The sequence below is a fragment of the Coloeus monedula genome, assembly GCF_965178545.1.
Source record: "Coloeus monedula genome assembly, chromosome: 38".
Lineage (NCBI taxonomy): Eukaryota > Metazoa > Chordata > Aves > Passeriformes > Corvidae > Coloeus > Coloeus monedula.
Window position 1 is genome coordinate 610,649 of NC_138818.1, and position 20,246 is coordinate 630,894.

General features: G+C 53.3%; 2 protein-coding genes across 2 annotated transcripts in view; both read right to left on the bottom strand.

Moving 5' to 3' along the window:
• LOC309584240 (olfactory receptor 14J1-like) overlaps positions 1-8,616 on the bottom strand; it is a gene marked incomplete at both ends in the record, with an annotated part of 83,079 nt that extends 74,463 nt beyond the window's left edge. The window contains one exon of the mRNA XM_082300200.1: positions 8,420-8,616. Coding sequence (XP_082156326.1) covers positions 8,420-8,616 — 197 coding nt within the window. The remainder of the gene's footprint in view (positions 1-8,419) is intronic.
• On the bottom strand, positions 7,030-8,324 carry LOC309584260 (olfactory receptor 14J1-like; the record flags this gene model as incomplete). Its single annotated transcript, XM_082300214.1, has 2 exons — positions 7,030-7,817; positions 8,312-8,324. 2 exons carry the CDS (start codon positions 8,322-8,324, stop codon positions 7,030-7,032), a joined length of 801 nt encoding a protein of 266 aa, XP_082156340.1.
• Positions 8,617-20,246: the final 11,630 nt, after the last annotated feature.

Genomic DNA, 20,246 nt, shown 5'->3' on the forward strand with positions numbered 1-20,246 from the left:
CAGGAGTAATACTACAGGCAGGTAGTTCCCCATGTGAGGAAAAATACAGAAAGCAAGATACAGTACCCATATAGACAAGCTGAGCACATGGTGAATAGGTTTCTGTTAATACAAAATTGTAATTCTGACTTTCTCTCAGAGCAAGCCCCTTGGGCACCAAAATATGTACTAGTTTGAAAAGAAACCAGCGGGAGGCACCAAGTCAGAATAACAATTTAAAAGGGAAATTGGAAAAAAGGCAGAAAACACTGGTTCAAAGTGACAGAGTCAGGATACAACCTGACACCCTGTTAGTCAGGGTGGCGGTAGCAGTCCAATAAGATGGTGGCTGCAGTCCTCCCGAAGTGGTGGATGTGGTTCTGTTGAAGTGGTGATCCTGTAGAAGGGGCTGCTCTTCCTCAAAAGGTCCAGTGGTGGCTATGTAGCTCCTGTCCTCTGGGAATCCAATGGAAAGGGTGTATGTGGTGTTCGGAATCTCAGATTATATCCAGGATGGAATGCTTGGTTCCTCCTTCTGGGTGAAGCATCTCACAATGGGATGATGAGTCATGCAGCCAGGCATTGATGGGACATTAACAGAAGATAGTCCGGAGGGAGGAGGCAAGGAAACACTGCCCCACCTGGTTCCAACAGCTCATGAGGATGGTAATAGAATACACTGCAACCCAGGACAACAGGGCACCCAAAGCAACTGGTCCCGATAGGGTTATAAACAGACAGAGTCCAGCAAGAGTTTCTGCTGAAGCAACTGAGTCTAGATTTAAATCTGTTTCTCCCTTTGAATGGGTTTCTCCTGGAACTGATGGTGTTTGGTATGACCGTTCCTACAGCAATTCATGGGGACTTACTTTGGTTTGTGATTGGCTGAATTCTGACTCACAAAAGAGCCAGAGGAAGGGTCTGTGCCCTTTTTAAAGAGGTTTCTTGGCACATTTTACTCATTTGTGGCTTCAAAGTCTGATTCATCCTTTCCACTTTCCCACTCACCTGGTCACCAAGGGCTGTGTCGGTCCCGTTTTATACCCGGGGTTGTGTTCCGCTGTGGCACCACATCTGCTATAAAATGGGGGCCTCTCTCTGAAGACAGCCCAAGTGGCCCCCAAATCTCAGTGTGATTTCTTTAAGCATAATTTGTACCACTTCCCTGGATTTATTGGTGCGGCAGGGAAAGGCCTCTGACCATCCGGAAAATGGATCTGCCAATAGCAAAAGCTACCGATCCCTGTTTCGTCTGGGTAATGCAGAGAAATCGATTTGCCAATGACCTCCAGGAGAATTGCACTGTTTAACTATTCCAGAAGGTGGCCTTTTCCTGGTTTGGGGGTTGTTTTATAAACAAATTGAACATTTCACTGATATCAGTTTTGCAGTTTCAGTCATTCCCACACCAAGCACAGAATTTCAGAGATTAGATATCATGGCCTCAATTCCCCAGTGGGTTTTTTCCTTCATTTTCCTCATTACAAAAGGTAATCCTGCCATCTCTCTGATTCTTAGTGGCTTTTTAATATATTTGCTACACTTTGATTTTTGCAGGGTTCCACTCCCCTCCCACTCGGTTTGGGGGTCTCGCCCCATCTTTTACCCCCCCCTTCTCCCCTTTCCCATCTACCAGCCCCACCCCCCACAGCCCCCACTCACCCCAGAGCTCCTCGCCCACAGCCGGGGGGCTCCCAGCACCACCAGTGCCACCAGTGCGGCCCCAGCTGCCCCCACACGCCCCATGCCCAGCACCGGGCGGTGCCGACAGCCCCAAAGCAGCCGCGCTGTGCCCTGGGGGGTCCCCAGAGCGGCAATGGCAGCACCAGTCTGCCTGGAATCTGGGCAGCTGTCCTGGTTTGACACTGGCCCAATGCCAGGCACCCACGAGAGTTGCTCACTCACCCTCCCCTGCCACAGCTGGGCAGAGGAGAGAAAAAAAATTAACAAAATGTTCTAGATGAATTATTGAGAGTTGGCTTTCGCTGTATGTTGTATGGGCTATGAATTATGTCATGAGTTCTAATATTGCATGGTAAGAGCTGTTTAATGGTTGCTGGGGTGCTCTGGTTGTGGGTTGGTTTTTACAGGGGCTGTATGATCTGTGTGCTGTAACAGTTCTGTGGGGTTTGCAAAGGGCCGGGCTGTTGCCAGCCAGACTTGGAAGGCAGCACCACAAAAGGAATGGGACTCCAACCAGTGAGGACCCTGAGGGCCACAGCTCCAGAACAGCGCGGGCTCCCAAAAGATTGACAAGGGGGTGGGACTATGCAAAACAGTAAATAAATATGCCTCAGGCTGATGCAATCACAGGGGTAGAAAAGGCAGGATGGCCATTTTGTGGGCAAGCCTCTGGCACCCAGTCATGCTCCCAGCGCTGTCCCCTTTTGCTTTGCCATTTGTATTGAGTTCTCAATAAATTTTAATAACTCATTTCCATATCGGATCTGGGTCATTTAGAACAGTTCCAGGGGCCCCGCAGTGTCACAGTGCTCCCTGCGCACCCTGAGGCCCCACATCAGCCAGCCCAGGCCATTGCCACGCTTCCAGTCACTCCCAGCATGATCCCAGTGACTCCAGCATGCTCCCAGTCACTCCTACTTCCTCCCAGTTGCTTCCAGCATGATTCCAGTTGCCCACAGCCACTCCCAGTCACCCTCAGTGATGTCCCAGTTGCTCTCGGCATATCCCAGTTGCCCCCAACATGGTTCAAATTGCCCCCAGCATGCTCCTTGTCACTCCCAGTATGATCTCAGTCACCCTCAATGCGATCCTAGTTACCTCCAGCATAGTTCCAGTTGCTCCCAGTTGCCTCTAGTACAGTCCCAGTCACTGCAAGTATAACCTCAGTGGCCCCCAGTACAGACACAGTCACTCCCAGTTGCTCCCAGTTTCCCCCAGCATGCTCATTCCCAGTCACCCCAGTTGCCCCAGCATGGTTCCAGTTGCCCCCAGCATGATCTCATTCATTCCCAGTATATCCCAGTTGCCTCCAGCACACACCCATCATTCCCAATTGCTCCCAGTAGTCCCCAGTGTGGTCCCAGTGGCTCCCAGGATTTCCATGTCCGTGCTCCCAGCGCTGCTCCCAGCCCTGATCCGTGGGGATGGGAATGTCCCGCTCCCTTCCCGGGGCAGGCTCACACCTGAGCCAGGTGTGCAGGGCAGGACCTTGCCCTGAGCCCAAGCCCTGTCCCCCCTGCAGGATCTGCTTCCCATCGGCCTCTTCCTCCTGCGGCCCCAGGCCCAGCTCGGTGCTGAGCGAAGGGCGCTGGGCCAGGGTCATCCCCCGGCGGGGGCTGCACACCCCCTCTGCCCCCTCCCCAAATTCCCTTCCGGGGGCAGCAGGGGCTGGCTCAGGAGCCCTGGGGCTCCTGGGGCTCTGTGCTTTCCTTCCTAAGGAAAAGAACCGTCCTTCTCCTCCAGGCACCCATGGCCAAAACTGAGATTCTACCTCCTAAATTCTGTCCATCCAAGGATTGCTCCCAGACAAAAGCTGCCATGAGAGACAGGTCTGGCTGCCCTCGCCCATGGTGGCCACCTCTTATCTTCTTCCAAAACACCTGGACTTTGTGCTTTTCTTTCATGTGGAAAAAACCCCATCCTTCTCAACAAGGTGCCCATGGCCAAAATTGGGATTCCACCTCCCAAATTTCATATATCCAAGGGCTGCTCCCAGACAAAAGCTGCCATTACCATCAAGTCTGGCTGGCTTGGCCTCCTGAGGGCCAGATCTTACCTACCTTCCAAACACTGGGGCTCTGTGCTTTCCTTCCTATGGAAAAGACTTGTCCTGCTTGTCCAGGCACAAATGGCCAAAATTGGTATTCCACCTCCCAAATTCCCAATATCCAAGGGTTGCTCCCAGACAAACCTGCCAGGACAGACAGATGTGGCTGGCCTTGGCCTCTGGTGGCTGTGTCTCATCTGCCTCTGAAACCCTGGGGCTTGGTGCTGCCCTTCCTCTGGAGACCACTGTGACCCTGCGTGGCCTTGTGGAACCCAGGGGCCGTTGTGACCCTGCAGGGCTGGTGGCACCAAGGGGACCATTGTGACCCTGTGGCGTTCCATGGAACCAAGGGGCCACTGTGGCACTGCTGGCCCCGTGGAACCGAAGGGCCTTTGTGACCCTGCAGGGCCCACGGAACCAAGGGAACATGGAACAACTCTTGCTGCCTTGGGCTCCTGGCAGCTCCAGCTGACCTTGGCATGGCCAGAGCTGCTTCTCACCTGCCCTGGAGCACTGGGGTTCTGTGCTTTCCTTCCTGTGTGTGTTGGTTTGGCACAGCCTGGGTTTTGGTAGCGGGGGCTGCCACAGAGGTGGCTTCTGTGAGAAGCTTCTGGAAGCTACCACTATGTCTGGCAGAGCTGATCCCCGATGGGTCTGAAGATGGACATGGCACTGGCCAAGGCTGGGCCACTGAGAGAGGCTGGTAACGCCTCTGTGATAACAGATTTAAGAAGAAAATAAAAACAAAGTGGGACACAGTGTTTTTCTAGTCAGAGAAGAGGAGGAGGGGAGAACACGTGAGGGAAACAACAGGGAGACACCAAGGGCAGTGGAGAAGGAGGGGGAGGAGCTGCTCCAGGAGCCAGAGCCGAGATTCCTCTGCAGGCCGTGGTGAGACCATGGGGGAGCAGCTGTGCCCCTGCAGCCCCTGGGGATCCACGGGGGATGCAGAGACCCACCCACAGCCCCTGGGGATTCACGGGGGATGCAGAGATCCACCTGCAGCCCCTGGGGGAGGTACCCATGCCGGAGCAGGTGGATGCCCGGAGGAGGCTGTGATCCAGTGGGAGACCCTAACCCTAACCCTAACCCTAACCCTAACCCTAACCCTGCTCCCAGGCTGGAGCAGCCTGGCCTTGTAGAACTGATCCCATGGAAGAGTGACCCATGCCACTGCAGTTTTGGGAGGACTGCTGCTCGTCAGATTGGACCCACATCAGAGACATTCACAGAGAACTGTCTCCCGTGGGAAGGGACCCCACGGTCTCACAGGGGAACAACTCCTCTCCCTGAGCAGCGGGAGGAGCCACAGGAGATGAACTGACCACAATCCCCATTCCCTGTTACAGGAGAAAGTTTCATGAAGGATGTCTGGACTTCAGGCGTCTCTCTTGAAAGCTGTTTATTGCATAGGCGAAGTTACAGCATTTCAGGGAGTGAGTATCCAGAGCCAGCCCTACAGCTGCCAGCTCCAGCTGTAGGCATACCTGAAGCCGCTTTCTGTTCAAGTTACAAAGCATTATATGCTTTTCTTTGCAGAGTATCTTAACACATAACAACCAATAAGCACCATACACAGTACCTTTACATTTGCCTATAGCCTATCATAACTACTACCATCACCATATTATAGTCATTATTATCCAATCACAAGAGTAAGTAAGTTATAATTTAAGCGTACAGTGGAAAATTCTCAGACCTTTCTTCTTCTTCCTACATCGACATTTCTTGTTTGCCTGCCATATCTCTCTTTTTGGTAAAGACATGTTTTCTATTGACGTATGCTCTTCTTGAGACTTATTTACTTGGTGAAAAACATGTCTTTGTAGTCACATACCTTTGTCCTATTCATAAAAATCTATTTCCAACTCATCTCCAACCCTTGCCTTCTCAGTTACTCAGCAATCACTGTTTCAGCAAAACATCTTTTATTCTATATCAAAACTTGCTTTCATTTCTACCTCATCCCCAGTTTCTACATTCAGAAATCTTTTTGCCAAGTCTACATACCTGTGAAACTTTCTTACCAAACTTTCATCCTCCCCAACACCCTGTCTCTTGCACCATCGGTGGGAAGGATGGAGAGGTGGGGGAAGGTGTTTTGAAAGCTCTTATTTCACTTCTCATTATCCTGCTCTGATTTTGTTTTTAATAAATTCACTTTATATCTGTAAGTTGAGCCTGTTTTACCCGGGACGGTGTTGGATGAGGGATCTCTCCTGGTCCTTATCTCAACCCATGAACCCTTTGTTATATTTTCTCTCTCCTGTCCAGCTGTGGACAGGAGTGAGAGAGCAGCTTTGGTGGGTGCCTGGAGTCCAGGCAGCATCAATGCACTACAGACCTGAACAAAAACTCCCTGGGCAATGATTCCCCTGGGATCTAAAGCCCCCACCCCTCACACGACAGCCCCGTCCCACAGAAATGTCAGCCACTGAGCCTCTCGCTCTCCACGGCTTCACTGCTTTGGTACCCAGTGTTTGCCACGGGGCCACCATGGCCCCTCTGAGCTGGGTTTGGGTGGGGTTTTGGTGGGTCTGCAGTCCCTGTTGTAATGTGGTTGTTCCAGTTCACAGACCACGATCTCTGGGCTGGCCACTCTGGGGTTTTATTTTTAAGTCACATTTAAGCTGCAGCTTTGTCCATTCTATTATTCATGTTCAGATTGTCAGCTCCAGGACTCGCTGGGATCCACCTGTGACTCACATGCCAGGGCCATAAAATTCTGAAAAACTTCACTGATCAGCCCAGCAATTCCAGCCACTATTGTGTACTTTAAAATAACACAAAACTGTCAACCCCTCCTGTGCTCACAGGAGCACCACAGAGCAGGACAGCAGCGCAGCAGCCAGAGCTGAGGACTCCCACAAGGACAGAAGGACAGCGTGGAAGGATAAACAGAGCAGCTCTGAGAGCACCGAGTGCTGCTGCTCCCTGGCCCTGCTGCTGTGCTGGGACTCAGCTTCTCTCCCCCTCTGCACACAGGCACTGCCCTGCCAGATTCAGATGAGGTTTCAAATGGAGGATTTTTGACCAACAAGTTGCTGCAGGATCCTTTATTTTGCTAGAGTGCACAGAGGAGGCAATCCCTCATTTCCATTGTCTCTGGGTAAAATTTGAGGTGTAACCAGTGAATTAGAAATAGGATGAATGATCCTAGTAATGGGATGATGATGGGAAAAATAAAGTTTCATTGTGCACAACATTATGACAAAATGAAAAAGGAAACCCTGCACACACAAACCACTCTGAAAAACTTGTGCAGACAGGCTGGGCCTGCGCTGAGTTACACTGCAGCTGTGGAGAACAAAACCGGCGCTTTATTGCTGCTGAAAGGCATCAGTCATCATTTTCCTCAGGGTATCACTGATCTCCTGGTTCCTCAGGCTGTAGATGAGGGGGTTCAGGGCTGGAGGCACCACCGAGTACAGAACTGACACTGCCACATCCAGGGATGGTGAGGAGATGGAGGGGGGCTTCAGGTAGGCAACAAAGCCAGTGCTGAGGAACAGGGAGAGCACGGCCAGGTGAGGGAGGCACGTGCAAAAGGCTTTCTGCCATCCCTGCTCAGAGGGGATCCTCAGCATGGCCCTGAAGAGCTGCACATAGGAGAAAACAATGAACACAAAACAGCCAAAGAGCAAACAGGCACTGGCAGCGATGAGCCCAAGTTCCCTGAGGTGAGATTTGGAGCAGGAGAGCTTGAGGATGTGTGGGATTTCACAGAGGAACTGGCCCAGGGCATTGCCCTGGCACAGGGGCAGGGAAAATGCATTGGCCGTGTGCAGCAGAGCAGTGAGAAAGGCACTGGCCCAGGCAGCTGCTGCCATGTGGGCACAAGCTCTGCTGCCCAGGAGGGTCCCGTAGTGCAGGGCTTTGCAGATGGACACGTAGCGGTCGTAGCACATGATGGTGAGGAGGAAATACTCTGCTGAGATGAGGAAAAACAAAAGAAAGAGCTGAGCAGCACATCCTGTGTAGGAGATGTGCCTGGTGCCCCAGAGGGAATTGTGCATGGCTTTGGGGACAGTGGTGCAGATGGAGCCCAGGTTGGTGAGGGCCAGGTTGAGCAGTGTAGGAACCCAGAGTGTCGAGAATATTTCTCTGCCTGTTTTTAAGGGTTCTTACCCCCCTGAACAACACTGTTTTAGCTTCAAACCTTGGAAAAAATTACCAACAGTCAGACAACAACTAGAAAATACAGTGGTGTGAATTAGGTGATAGACTACGATGTAAGATTGTCACAGGGTGAAAAATTTAGAGGTTTTAGGCTTCTTTGTAGTAAATAGATAAGAGTAAAAAATACCAAAATGGAGGACTGTTGTTGTTCTCGAAACCTTTTCTCCTTCTTCTACTACTCCATATTCTGCAGTAAAAGTAGTTTGGAATGATTGGATAGAAAATGCCACAGTTCCTAGTCGTGTTACTGAATAATTGGCAGGAAAGTGAAAATAATGTACGTTTTTAGTAACTATTGGTTAAAATACCTTTAAAAGGCTGTGTAAATCTTGATAATTGCCCTCACTCCTACTTTTCCTCCTTCCATGCTGTACCTGGGTCACGCTAGTGGCTCAGTTCCTCTGATAAGACTTAATAAGCAACTATCTGGAAACATTGAAACTACAGAAGACGTCTCGCTTTATCCTTTAAACTCCTTGCAAGGACTTTCAGCAAATTCTCTCCCATCAGGAGAGACTCGATTTATGGCACGGTAAAGTGTCAAGCAGGAAGAAGAACATGGGGCTGTGCAGGTGCTGGCCGCAGGCTCCGGCGCTGATGATGAGGCCGTTGCCCAGGAGGGCAGCCAGGGAGATGCCCAGGAAGAGGCAGAAGTGCAGGAGCTGCAGCTGCCGCGTGTCTGCCAATGGCAGCAGGAGGAAGGGGCTGATGGAGCTGCTGTTGCACATTTGCTGGGTCTGCACATGGGGACCTGTTCATGAGGAAGGAAACAATGAAGAGTTAGAGGAGATCTGTAACCACAATCAAAGGCATTTCCCATACACCATCCCCTGGAACAAACAGGCACCCTTTTATGTTTAGGAGATCTGGGGTTTTTGTATTTTAAGCTCCCCCCATATCTCTCCTGGAATTCTTGGATATCAGAAATCCTCAGGATTTCTGCTGCCCTCAGGGAGAACAGAGCAACTTTTGCAAGGCAAGATGATGAGTGGAGACTCAGGGGAGGTGCTCTGTCATTCTGACTTGTTCAGAGTTTCTCTGGGCTTTCACTTTTCTCAAATGCAGAATGTTCACCCTCCCATGTTTCTCTTAAAGATCACCAGGTGCTGCTGGGAGCAGATGGATCCACCACAGACCCCCAAATGTCCATCCCTCTCACAAGGTTTCAGCACCACATTCGTAGCCGAGGACACACCTGGTTCATTTCACCAATCCAACAGCATTTGCACACTTGTAGCATCTCTGCTTTTCTCCTCTATCTGGGCCTTTCAGATAACACAAAGATGCTCCAGGACACGTTTGCATCCTGGAGGAAACTCCCAGCTTGGAAGGAAACCTCGGGGAGAGAGCCAAGAGTCCCAGAGCGGGCACTGGACGAAGGGAGATTGAGCTGCTGCCCTGGCTGCACTGACAGCCCTGCCCACAGCCGGGCACTGGGGCCAGCGTCACCCTGAGCCAGCTGTGCCCCCTCCCAGAGCCCCCAGGGCCAGGCAGCTGCTCCCAGCCCTGTGCTCTGCAGAGGGAACTGGGCCCAGGGCTGCAGAGCTGCCCCACGGCTCTGCTGCAGCTCTGCCTGCCCAGGAGGGGCTTCACGCCTTGGACCCCCGGCCCTGAGGGCAGAGGCTTGGCTGGGGAGCACAGGAGGGAGGGGGCTTGTTCAGAGGGAGGGGCTGCACTGGAGGGGATCCTGTGGGGATCTCTAAACTCTCCGTGACACATTGTTGGCTTTGTTTTCTCTCCTTCCCTGATCTCCTCTCTGCTTCCTGGGGATTTTCCTCCTGGAGCTACTTCCCTGTGCCTGATCTGTCCCTGCCAGCACTCACAGACCCCAAATCTCTGTGCACTCTCCTTGGCCCTACAGAAACCTGCCTGTGTGGAGGGCACTGGCTGGGGCAGGTTCTTTTTGCAGCTCGGAGAAAGGACAGATCAGACTGAGCCTGATGGGTCCAGCCAAGGTGATGCTGGTGCTGTCCATGGGCACAGGAGTGGCTGAAAGCACAGGAGGGATCCCCTGTGCACCTGCTGATCACTAAAAGGAACAGTTCAGATGTCCCAGGGACCTGAAAAAGTCCATAATATCTTTAATATTTTTCCTTCCTCCCCATCATTCTCTAGTGGTAGGAAACTGAAAACAAAGTCTTAGGAAATTTCCTCATTTCTATAAAAATCCTTGTATTGGAAATATTCTGGAACTGATCAGAAACTCTCAGCACATCAGAGCCTCATAAGCATTTCACCTCCCCTGCACTCGAGATGCTCTGAGTTGTACTCACAGAATCCGTAGGCACTGGGATGCAGCAGCTTTAGGAGATCCCTCCAGGAGCTGCAGCTGCCGTGTCCTGCAGCCAGAGGCTTCCTGTGCCAGGGGCTGGGAGTGATTCTCCCGCAGTCACTTCCCAGCCCCTTCCCAGCCGCGGCTGAGTTTAAGCCCTGTGTGCCTCTGTGCTGTGCCCGGGCTGGCTGCAGGCAGTGCCCCAGCCCTGCTGGGCTGTGCCCAGGAGCTGCTCCTGGCCAGAGCTGTCTCTCTGCAGCGCTGCCACTTGCCAGGAGCTGCCTCTGTGCCAGGAGCCCGGCCCAGCTCAGCAGCACAGACACAGCACAAGGACTGGAATGACCCTCTCGGGCCTTGGTGCTGAGGCCCTGAACATCAGTCCCTGACAGGGACTGGCACAAACCTCTCAAGAATTCCAGTCAGAATTGAACTTCAAAGTTTCTGGAAATTTTCATGGGTCCCAGTGAGGGACACGACTGAGAAAGTGTCCCCAGGCTGCAGTCAGAGCAGAGAACTGGAGGCAGGGATGACAGGGGGGAACAAAGAGAAGCCAAGTCTTGGTGCCCTGGGGCACAGCAGCGTCTGTGCCACCAAGGGCTGGGAGGAGACACCTTGTCCTGAGGCCCTGGGGCCTCCTGGCACAGCCCCAGCAAGGCTGGGCACTGTCAGCCCCTTGTCCTGCCCTCAGCATCCCCCCCACATCCCAGTGGCCTCCGGGATCTGCTGGAAGGAGTCCCTGGGGAGCCTTGGTCAGGAATGGCCCTGGGGGCTCCTCAATGCTCCCAGGGACTGCAGGTTTTTCAAAGGACTTTGGCTTTGGCTTTTGCCTGGGAGTCTCTGAGAGCTTTGTGCAATCCTGGCCCCCAATTATCTGCTCTAATGAGTCCCTGGAGATTCTTTGTCAGTAACAACACTCAGTGGGGCTCATTAATGCTTCAGGGTACTTCAGGTTTTTTAAAGTACTTGGTGCTTCTCTTTTGATACTGACTCTGTCAGAGGTTTGTGCAATCACGGCCTCCAATTATCTCCTTTAATTGGTCCCTTGAGAGCTTTGCATTGACAATCAGTGGGGCTCATTAATGCTCTGAGATACTCAAGGTTTTTAAGGTACTTTGGATTTTCCTTTCCACACTGAGTCTCTGAGAGGTTTTTGTGCAATCCTGGCCTCCAATTCTCTCCTCCAAGGAGTCCATGAGGAGCTTGGGTCTGGGATGGACTTCAGTGGGACCCATTGATGCCTTGAGATTGTGGAAACCATGTTTTTAGTAGAAAATGGACATAACGTGAACCAGCCATAAAATAGAAGAACCAGAGCATGTAAGAGAGAAGGACTTGAGCACGTACACAGGGGAAGAGTCCATGGGGAGGTTGTGAGAAAGGAACAAGCATCATTGGGGAGGATGTTAACAAGGAACATGCAAAGGAAGAAAAGGATAAGAAAATGCAAACTGAAGGACAGTTGTGACATACACGACAGACAATGTGACACACAGACAAGAGCCAATCACAAAGCATAAAGCAGCATGTGAAAATAGGCCTTAACCAATAATAATTATGCACGATCGTGTGTAGGGAAAGCAAGAACTGTATATTAGGGACAGTAGTTCATCAATAACATGGCTTCTGCCTGATTCACACTGAATCGTGTAGAGTCCATTGTTTCTCTCCACAGCCACCAGAAGAAACAATGTGACAGAATAGATGAAACTTTTTAGGGTGTAAAGTTAAAAAAATCAGCTCTTCCCAATGAATTTCCAATGTTGATCTGAGTCCCAATGGATGTTCCTGCCCCTGCATTCACCCAGGTGCCTACAGGGATCCAGGAGAACATGGAGAGCACCAACCAAGGGTCTTCCCAACCTGGATCACAGGGAATGTGGGTCACCAGGGCTCTGCCAAACGTGGGTCCTCTGATGGGGGATGAAGCTGGAGTAGAGGACAAAGCTCTTGCCACAGTCAGGGCACTCGCAGGGCTTCCCTCAGCGGTGCCTCTGTTGGTGTTGGGTCAAGTGAGAGCTCCTGGAGAAGCTCTTCCCACACTGGGGACACTTGTAGGGCCGGTGTGGATGCGCCAGTGGGTGACAAGGTTGGAGTTGTACCCGAAGCCCCTCTGGCACTCAGAGCAGCGGAAGGGCCTCTCCTCTGTGTGAATCCACTGGTGCAGGAGGAGACTGGAGCTGGTGTGAAACCTCTTCCCACACTCAGAACACTCATATGGACTCTCCCCAGTGTGGATCCTCTGGTGGCAGATCAGGTCAGAGCAGTGGCTGAAGCTCTTCCCACATTCCAAGCGCTTGTAGGGCCGTTCCCCAGTGTGAAGCTGCTCATGAACCACCAGGTCTGAGCTCTGGCTGGATCTCCAGCTGCCTTCCTGGAACAGGGTGGGTCTTCCCTCCTCAGAGCACTCTGGGCTGTGTTTGCAGCCCCTCCTCCTGCGGGATCTCTGGGGCTTTTCCTCCCTGTTGGATTCCTGCGCCGTGGAGCCGCTCAAAACGGCCTCTTCCACCAGGTTCTGCCGTGGGCATTTGTCCTCCCTGGGCTCCATCCTCAGCTCGTTGTCTGGGGGAGGAAGGACAAGGAGAGGATGGGATTTGCCTCCATGCCACAGGGAAGGGCAAGGAGATCCCCCCAGTCCGTCCCCGGCAGGACGGCATCGGCAGCGGGGTTGTCCTGCAGCCGGGGGCGATGCTGGGCTGGGAGATGGAGCAGGAGAGAGGGGGAAAGGGGCACTGACTTCCTCCTCACCTGCCTGGGTGTCCTGGGGCATCTTCCTCTTCCTCACAGCCTCCTCCTCCATCTGGCCAAGGGCTGGGAATGGGAAATCCTGGTTTGGGGAGAAACAAGGGATGAGTGTGTTGGGTTGGAGGTCCCTCCTGCCCAAGTCCATCTCTAGAAGTCACCGGTGTCCATAAAAACCAACAAAAAATTGACAGTGAGTCCAAAAAAAGCCTTCAGGAGTTCCCCCTTTCCAGTCCCCTCACTTTGGGGTTTTGAGGGTCCCCCTTTTCAGGGCTTCTGGGGGTCCTGTGGGTCCTGGGGATCCCCCCTCTCTGGGGTCCTGCTTAGGGATGCTGGGGGGTTTTGGGGGTCCCACAGGTCACCTTTTCCTGATTCTGCTTCGGCTCCCAGAGGTCCCAGGGTCCCCTTCTTCAGCCTCCCTCCACTCCAGGCACTCAGGGCTCCCCCCTCTCCTCACCGCCCCTTTCAGGGCTGAGGGGTCCCAGCCCTGCCTCATCTCCAGGTCCCCCCCACCCTTCCAGGCTCTTGGGGGTCCCCCAGCTCTGGTATCGTCCCTCTCTGCTCTCCCCACTCCAGGGGTCCCGTGTTCCAGCCCCCAGCTCTCCTGGGGATCCCGAAAGCCAATGTCCAACCCCGCCAGGACCGGGCAATCCTCACATGGACCCCCCCAAGACCCCCAAGGGGCAATTATGGCTCAGCTTTGGAGTCCTGCAAGATCCACATATCACCTCTGGCCCAAAAAAATCCCTCCCAGGGACATGCAAGGGCATCTGGGGCTTGATTCCAGAATCTGCAAGCTCCAAACACCCCTCCAAAAAAACCTTCCTGGTGACCCCCCGATCGATTTGGGGTGAGCTCCCCCTCCCCACTCACCGGCAGGATGGGGAGGAAGATGCTACCGGGGCTGGGGGAGCTGCGGACACAGTGGGCGGGCGGTGGAACCTTGTGGTTCTCCAGCTCCTCCTCTCTCCCTCCTCTTCCTCCCGCTCCTCCTCCACTCCCACCCTGCCCCCCTTTCCCACCCCCTCTGCCCCACGGCTGCCGCAGCACCGGCTGCTGTGTGGGGGGAGCCCCTGATCAGCCCCAGGGATGGACTGGGGGGTTGGGGACCCCCCCAGTGCGGATCCCTCCCTTCCCCAGAGCCCCAGGGAATTGTTCCAGGGCTCAGGTGCTGGGGGACAGGGTTGGACCCCCATGGAACCGCTCTTCTTCTGGCCCAACCCCACCTTTCCCTCCCCCCTCCTCCCCTTTCTCAGCGTTCCCCCAATCCACAGCCCCATTCCAGCTCAATTTGGGTGTCCCATCCCCCTCCTGTTTTGTTTGGGAGTCCCAGCCCCCTCTTCCCCCCCCCCCCCCTTCTGTGCCTTCCCCAATCCCCACCTCCCCTCCTCTGGCCTTGGTTTAGGGGGCTCCAGGCCCTTCCTGCTCATTTTGGGGGTTCCATTCCCCATTTTGCTCAATTTGGGGTTCCAGACCCCACCCCCCTTCTCACCACTCAGCCCACAGCCGGGGGGGCTCCCAGCACCACCAGTGCCACCAGTGCGGCCCCAGCTGCCCCCACACGCCCCATGCCCAGCGCCGGGCGGTGCCCACAGCCCCAAAGCAGCCGCGCTGTGCCCTGGGGGGTCCCCAGAGCGGCCCCGCCCCGCACGGCACTGGGAGCACCAGTCCGGACCAGTGCGGAGCGCGGGCGGGCGGCATCAGCCGTGCCCGGGCAGGGCCGGGCCCCGCGGGGCTCCCGCCCGCACTCGGCCCCCGCCGGGACAGCGCGGGGGGGCCCGGCCTGGCCGCCCCCACCTCCCCCTCCCCAAATTCCGCTCCGGGGGGTGCTGGGGGCGGGGGGGCTCAGGTGGGGCCAGAGCTGCCGGAGCCACGTGTCCCCCGCTGCCAGCACCACCCCCTCAAGATTAGGGGGGCCCCAAAACTCCCTCAGAGCTGGCGGATACCCCGCAAGCCCCTAAGGAGTGGGGTCGCCCTGGCCTCATCATCCCCAACCTTCGGCTGCCTCATCCCAAGCCCCATCCCGCCCACACCCCTCCCCCAGACTTCATCCCACACCCCAATCCACATCCCACCCTTCCTGGGCCCCATCCCATTTCTCCTGGCAGCCGCCACTGGGACCCCCCAAAACCCCACGTGCCAGGGACTCCCCAATATCCCCCAAGAGGCATTTGCAACTCACATTTGGAGCCCTGCAAGATCCAAACATCTGCCTCATCCCCCACCCCACCAAACCCCCCTTCCCTCAGGAACCAATAAAGATATTTGGGGCTTGGTGCTGGAGTCCTCCAAGCTCCAAAAATCCCTGTTATGAATGTATTGTGATGTTGGCTTTTTGCATGTTGCTTAATGTTAGAAAAACTTTACCTAGATTTTGGGGCTTTGAGTACTGAAGAGCTGTCCGGATAAACGACACGTACACCGATATGATTTGAGCACCGTTCTCTGCTTTATTGTTTACTTATACAAGCTTATATCTACTTTGCAAAGATTCACGCCCAGTCCCTCTAGACGGCCTCTAATCCATGGGAGAGCCAACCAGTGTATAACTTCGCCAAGGACTTTCAGAGCTGCCTGCAGCCAGGTGTTATCCAGGCTTGCCTGCAGCCAGGGGCCAGTTCAGGGGTTTTTCCTCAGCAACCCTGGGTTTCCCAATCTTCCCAGGGGTATCATATGCCCCTGTTCCACAAGGAATCCCTCTACACATCCCCCGTTTTCTTTTTGGGAAACCCAGGCCTGGTCGATGATCTTTTGCAGCCCCGCTTTAATGCCAGAAAGAATGCACCCAAATACTATTAAGCCTAATATTACTACAAATAGCAATTGGCAGCCTTCTACTACCAAGGTACGCAGCCATCCATTGATACCCAGACCCTTAAGCCAATCTCTAGTAGGGTTGTCTGTCTCCTGAAGGTTGTGCAGGCCCCTCTGGAGGTCAGAGAGGTGCTTGTGAATTGAGACAGAGTGGTCAGAAAGATTCATACAGCACATACCTTGGAAATCTTCACAGCTGTGGCTGTGGGCTAATAATAGAAAATCAGTGGCTGCCCAATTTTGTAATATTGCATGCCTAACACTAGTAACATCTGCACTTAGCTAGTCAAGGATCTGCAAAGTTATGTTTAGCTCATTCCTTGCCCAGCAAGCAAGTTTGTGTATTGTGGTGTGCGCTCTAGCTGCTGAAGCACCAGATAAAAACATAGATGCTAGCCAAATTGTACTACGACTCCAAAAGACGGGCTTTTCAGTCCTTTCACATTTGAGCTCATGGATTGAACGCCGCACCCTGGTTTTAGTGCGGTGGGTGATATTTAAGAGTTGATGCAGGTTTGGATGAAACAGGGTGAGTTTCCCTAAGTAGCACAGTCCCCCATATGGGTTGGCAGGAACCCCATTCCACACGCAGTCCCTGCATATTAAGAACGTACCACTGGGCAGGCATTTTGGGGCTTGACCCGTGAGATTGATTCGGTAGTAAATTGCTTCGGACTCGTGGTTTCTCAGAAACCAGTCTGCAAGAGGGTCAACAGTGGCCCAAAGGCACCTATTAACATTTAATTGACTGGTAGTGGGCGGCTTGAATGCCATGTAACCATCCCCAGTTTGGTTTGTGGAACCCAGTAGGTCTAACTCTTCTGGTGTTCCCATGGTGACATTGATGCTTTTCAAGAATGCACCTTGCAAGCAGGCACGCTGCTGCGCAGGCTTGAGTCCGATCAGCCCTGAACAATTGCCATTGCCTGTGGCGTTTCCTATCAGGGAGCTGTTGTCTAGCATCCCTCGGAAGTCTTGCAGGTTAAAATATGGGACCCCAATTGAGCAGGTGCATGGCCAGGCTCAGACACATAGAGTCTTGCCCCGTTAATTCAGCTAGGGTGACCCACATGTTTCGTCTCCTTTGGATTGCTGTCAACATTGCGTGGGACCCAGTTAGGATGCTTACAAGAAGCAAACCTCTCAGAATGTTTGTGGGCCCAGCGCTGTTTTGTTGCTTCCCAGCGCTCAGGGACCACCACATGCTTCTGAGGGACACGAATCTGTGTGCTACACTCTTGCCCTAACACTGCCACACTCTGTACTGCCTTCGCTCGGTCTAAACAGGCAGACAGACAATCGAAGATGTCTGCCAATGCCCTTGTCTCAAGACAGCCAAAACAATTCCCCACTCTATCTCTGTGTCTGGTGCTATACCCAAGAATTTATTCTTGGTTCTGCCTTCAATCATGGTCCGCACAAGGCGGGCACGTATACTGCCCGCTTTCTAACATTAGCTTGTGTGTCCAGAAGGTCCACCGACAACCACCGCAAGTCACTAGCAACCAGCCAGGGCAGCCGTTACATTCACCACAGGGTCTCACTATTTCCCCCACTACAGAGAGTGGTGGACCTGGCAAGTTCTCAGCCCCCTCACTCAGCCACGTCTGCAGCCTCTCCCAAGGCTTCTCGGGACGGGGGTCCCAGAGTTCCAGCTGTTGAAGTAGTGGCGTTACTTTCCTCAGGAGCCGATGCTGACTGTGCCTTCTCGCTTCGGGGTCCTGCATGCATAGCATGGCACCACTTGCTGGGCACCCACAGCAGTCCCTCTGGGGAGGAAACACACATATATCCTCGACCGTTAAATAGCACTGGGCTGGGACCCTCCCACAAACCCGTTCGAAGGTTACGGTACAACACACTTATTTCTGGAAGGGCCCACTCGATTCCCCTATGAACTGTCTGATGATGGATTGCCACTGGAGACTCCTCCCTATCCCCGGCCAGAGAGAGGAAGTTCCATGTAAACAGCACCTTGCTTAACCGCTTACTTGGTTCCATCTCTCCCCCTTTCTGTCGGCCCAGATATTTTTTTAGTGTACGATGGGCTCTCTCTACCATTGCCTGACTGGTGGGCAAGTGTGGGATCCCCGTGATATGTTCTACCCCCCACTGCTGCATAAATGTGGCTAGGTGACCACTAGTGTATGCTGGCCCATTGTCCATTTTGATCTTTTTGGGTACCCCCATTACTGCGAAGCAAGAGAGCAGATGCCGCTCCACATGCAATGCCTTCTCTCCTGTCTGAGCGGTAGCCCACAGGAAGTGTGAAAAGGTGCCAATTGTTACATGGACATAGTGCTGTCAACTGAACTCAGGGACATGAGTGACGTCCATTTGCCAGAGCTTGAGGGCTATCAAACCCTTGGGGTTAACTTCCACACCCAACCCCGGGCCATGATGGCTACAGCAGGGACAAGCCTGCACTATGCCTTTTGCTTCTATCAGTGGGATCCTAAACTGTCTCTGCAGGGATTTTGCGTTTTGATGGAACAAATCATGGCTACATCTGGCTTGCTCAAAAGTGCTCACAGGTGGGAGATGCACTATGGGGGCACAGGTCACTGCCTCATCTGCACGGGCATTGCCCTCTCCCAGCCCAATGTTCCACTGGTGGCTCCGAACGTGCAGCATACAGTAGGGGTGTATCCGTTGTTGCAGGGTGTGCCGTAATGTAATGAGCAGTCTGTCCAGATGTTCGTTGTTGGTACACCGGATTTCTGCATCGTGGATCCGTTGGGCTACTCCAACGACATATAGGGAATCGTTGACTACATTCACCAGTTCCTTCGACCACTGTTGTAAGGCCCATATCACTGTGTGCAGTTTGAGTGTTTGCAAGCTGTCGGCCGTTTCTCCTGCTATTATATGAGTCTTCCAGTGGTCGTTCTCTTTCCACACACAGGCGGCCTGCTTCGTTTTCCTCCCCACATCCGTGAACACCGTGCGCCCTAGTACTGGCCGTTCTACATTCAGCAGGCAGTCCAGCCACTCGTAGTGCCCCAGCAACTGCGCCAGCCTTCCCTGTGGGCGATTGTTATGGACCACGCCAGTGAATCAGAGCAGAGCTTCTTGCAGTGTCTCCCCATGGCGTAGCATCCACTCCAAGTCCCCTGTCTGGACCGGTATACTGATGTCCTCTGCCTCTCTGCCGTCCAACTCCACCACTCGGTCGCGACTCTTTCAGATTAAAAGCGCCACCATCTCTACCCTGGACTGCAGTCTGAAGTGTGGCTGAGTCGGCGGGAAGATCCATTCGAGAATCCGGATGTCCTCCCCATTTTTCTTTTGCCATTGGCGAATGATGGCATGTGAACCTGCTGTCCCGATCAGGGTGATGATGATGGCGAGTGGGACTCCTCTGCTCAACACCCATGCGTGCTGCAGCTTATCTGCGACCTTGGTGAGAGCTGCTGCTTGGTCTAGGGAGGATTCTTGAGGTTTGGCAGCATTCGTCCCGTGCAGCCATGGCAGGAAGGGGGCGAGGTCGGCGTTCGTGATTCCCGCAACTCCACGGACCCATTGTAGATCTCCTAGCAGCCATTGCGCATCATGGAGCGTGGAGATTTCTGTGTTTAGCTTGATCTTTTGGGGCCTAATTTGTGAGTCTGATATGAGCCAGCCCAGGTACTTCCATGGTGCAGTCCGCTGGATCTTCTTGGGGGTGATATCTAATCCAGTCTCATGCAGATGTTCTCTGACCCATTGCATCTCTTTATCTGGGAACTCTTTAGCAGTAGCTATCAGGATGTCATCCATGTAATGGTAGATGAGTGCTTCAGCATAACGTCATCAAATCGGACATAGCGCCCAGTCAACATATAGCTGACACAGTGTGGCGGAACTTTTCATCCCCTGGGGTAGGACAACCACTTGTAGCACTTAGTAGGCTCACTGCGATTCTTTGTGGGCACTGTAAAGGCAAAATGTTCTGTGTCCTTTGGATGCAGTGGGATTGTGAAAAAGCAGTCTTTTAAGTCAATTACAGTGATTTGCCATCCCACTGGGATCATTGTAGGAGCCGGTAGCCCAGGTTGCAGTGCCCCCATAGCTTGCACGTGTGCATTTATTTGTCAAATGTCATGAAGGAGGCGCCATGTTCCTGACTTCTCTGGGATCACAAAGATGGGGGTGTTTCATAGGCTGACCGATGGCTTGATGTTCTGCAACAAGCTGTTCTACAATCTTCAGCCTTTTGTCTGTTACTGGCCACTGCTCGACCCAGACAGGCTCATCTGTTAACCAGGTGAGAGCCCATATGGGTGGCTGATTGGCAGTGGCCATCAGCATAAATGCTGGTCTGTGGTGAGCACAAGGCCTAGCTGCGCAAGGATGTCACGTTCGATCAGGCCTTGCAGGGTCTGAGGCAGCTTCATAACATAGGGGCAACACACAATGATTTGATTGTCCTCAAATTCTAGGGTAATTGGGGTTGCACTTACTTGGGGGATTTGTGTTCCTCCCACCCCTACCAGCGTGGCCGCTGGTTTTTCCAGTCCCCAACCAGATGGCCATACCGCCTGGTTGATTATG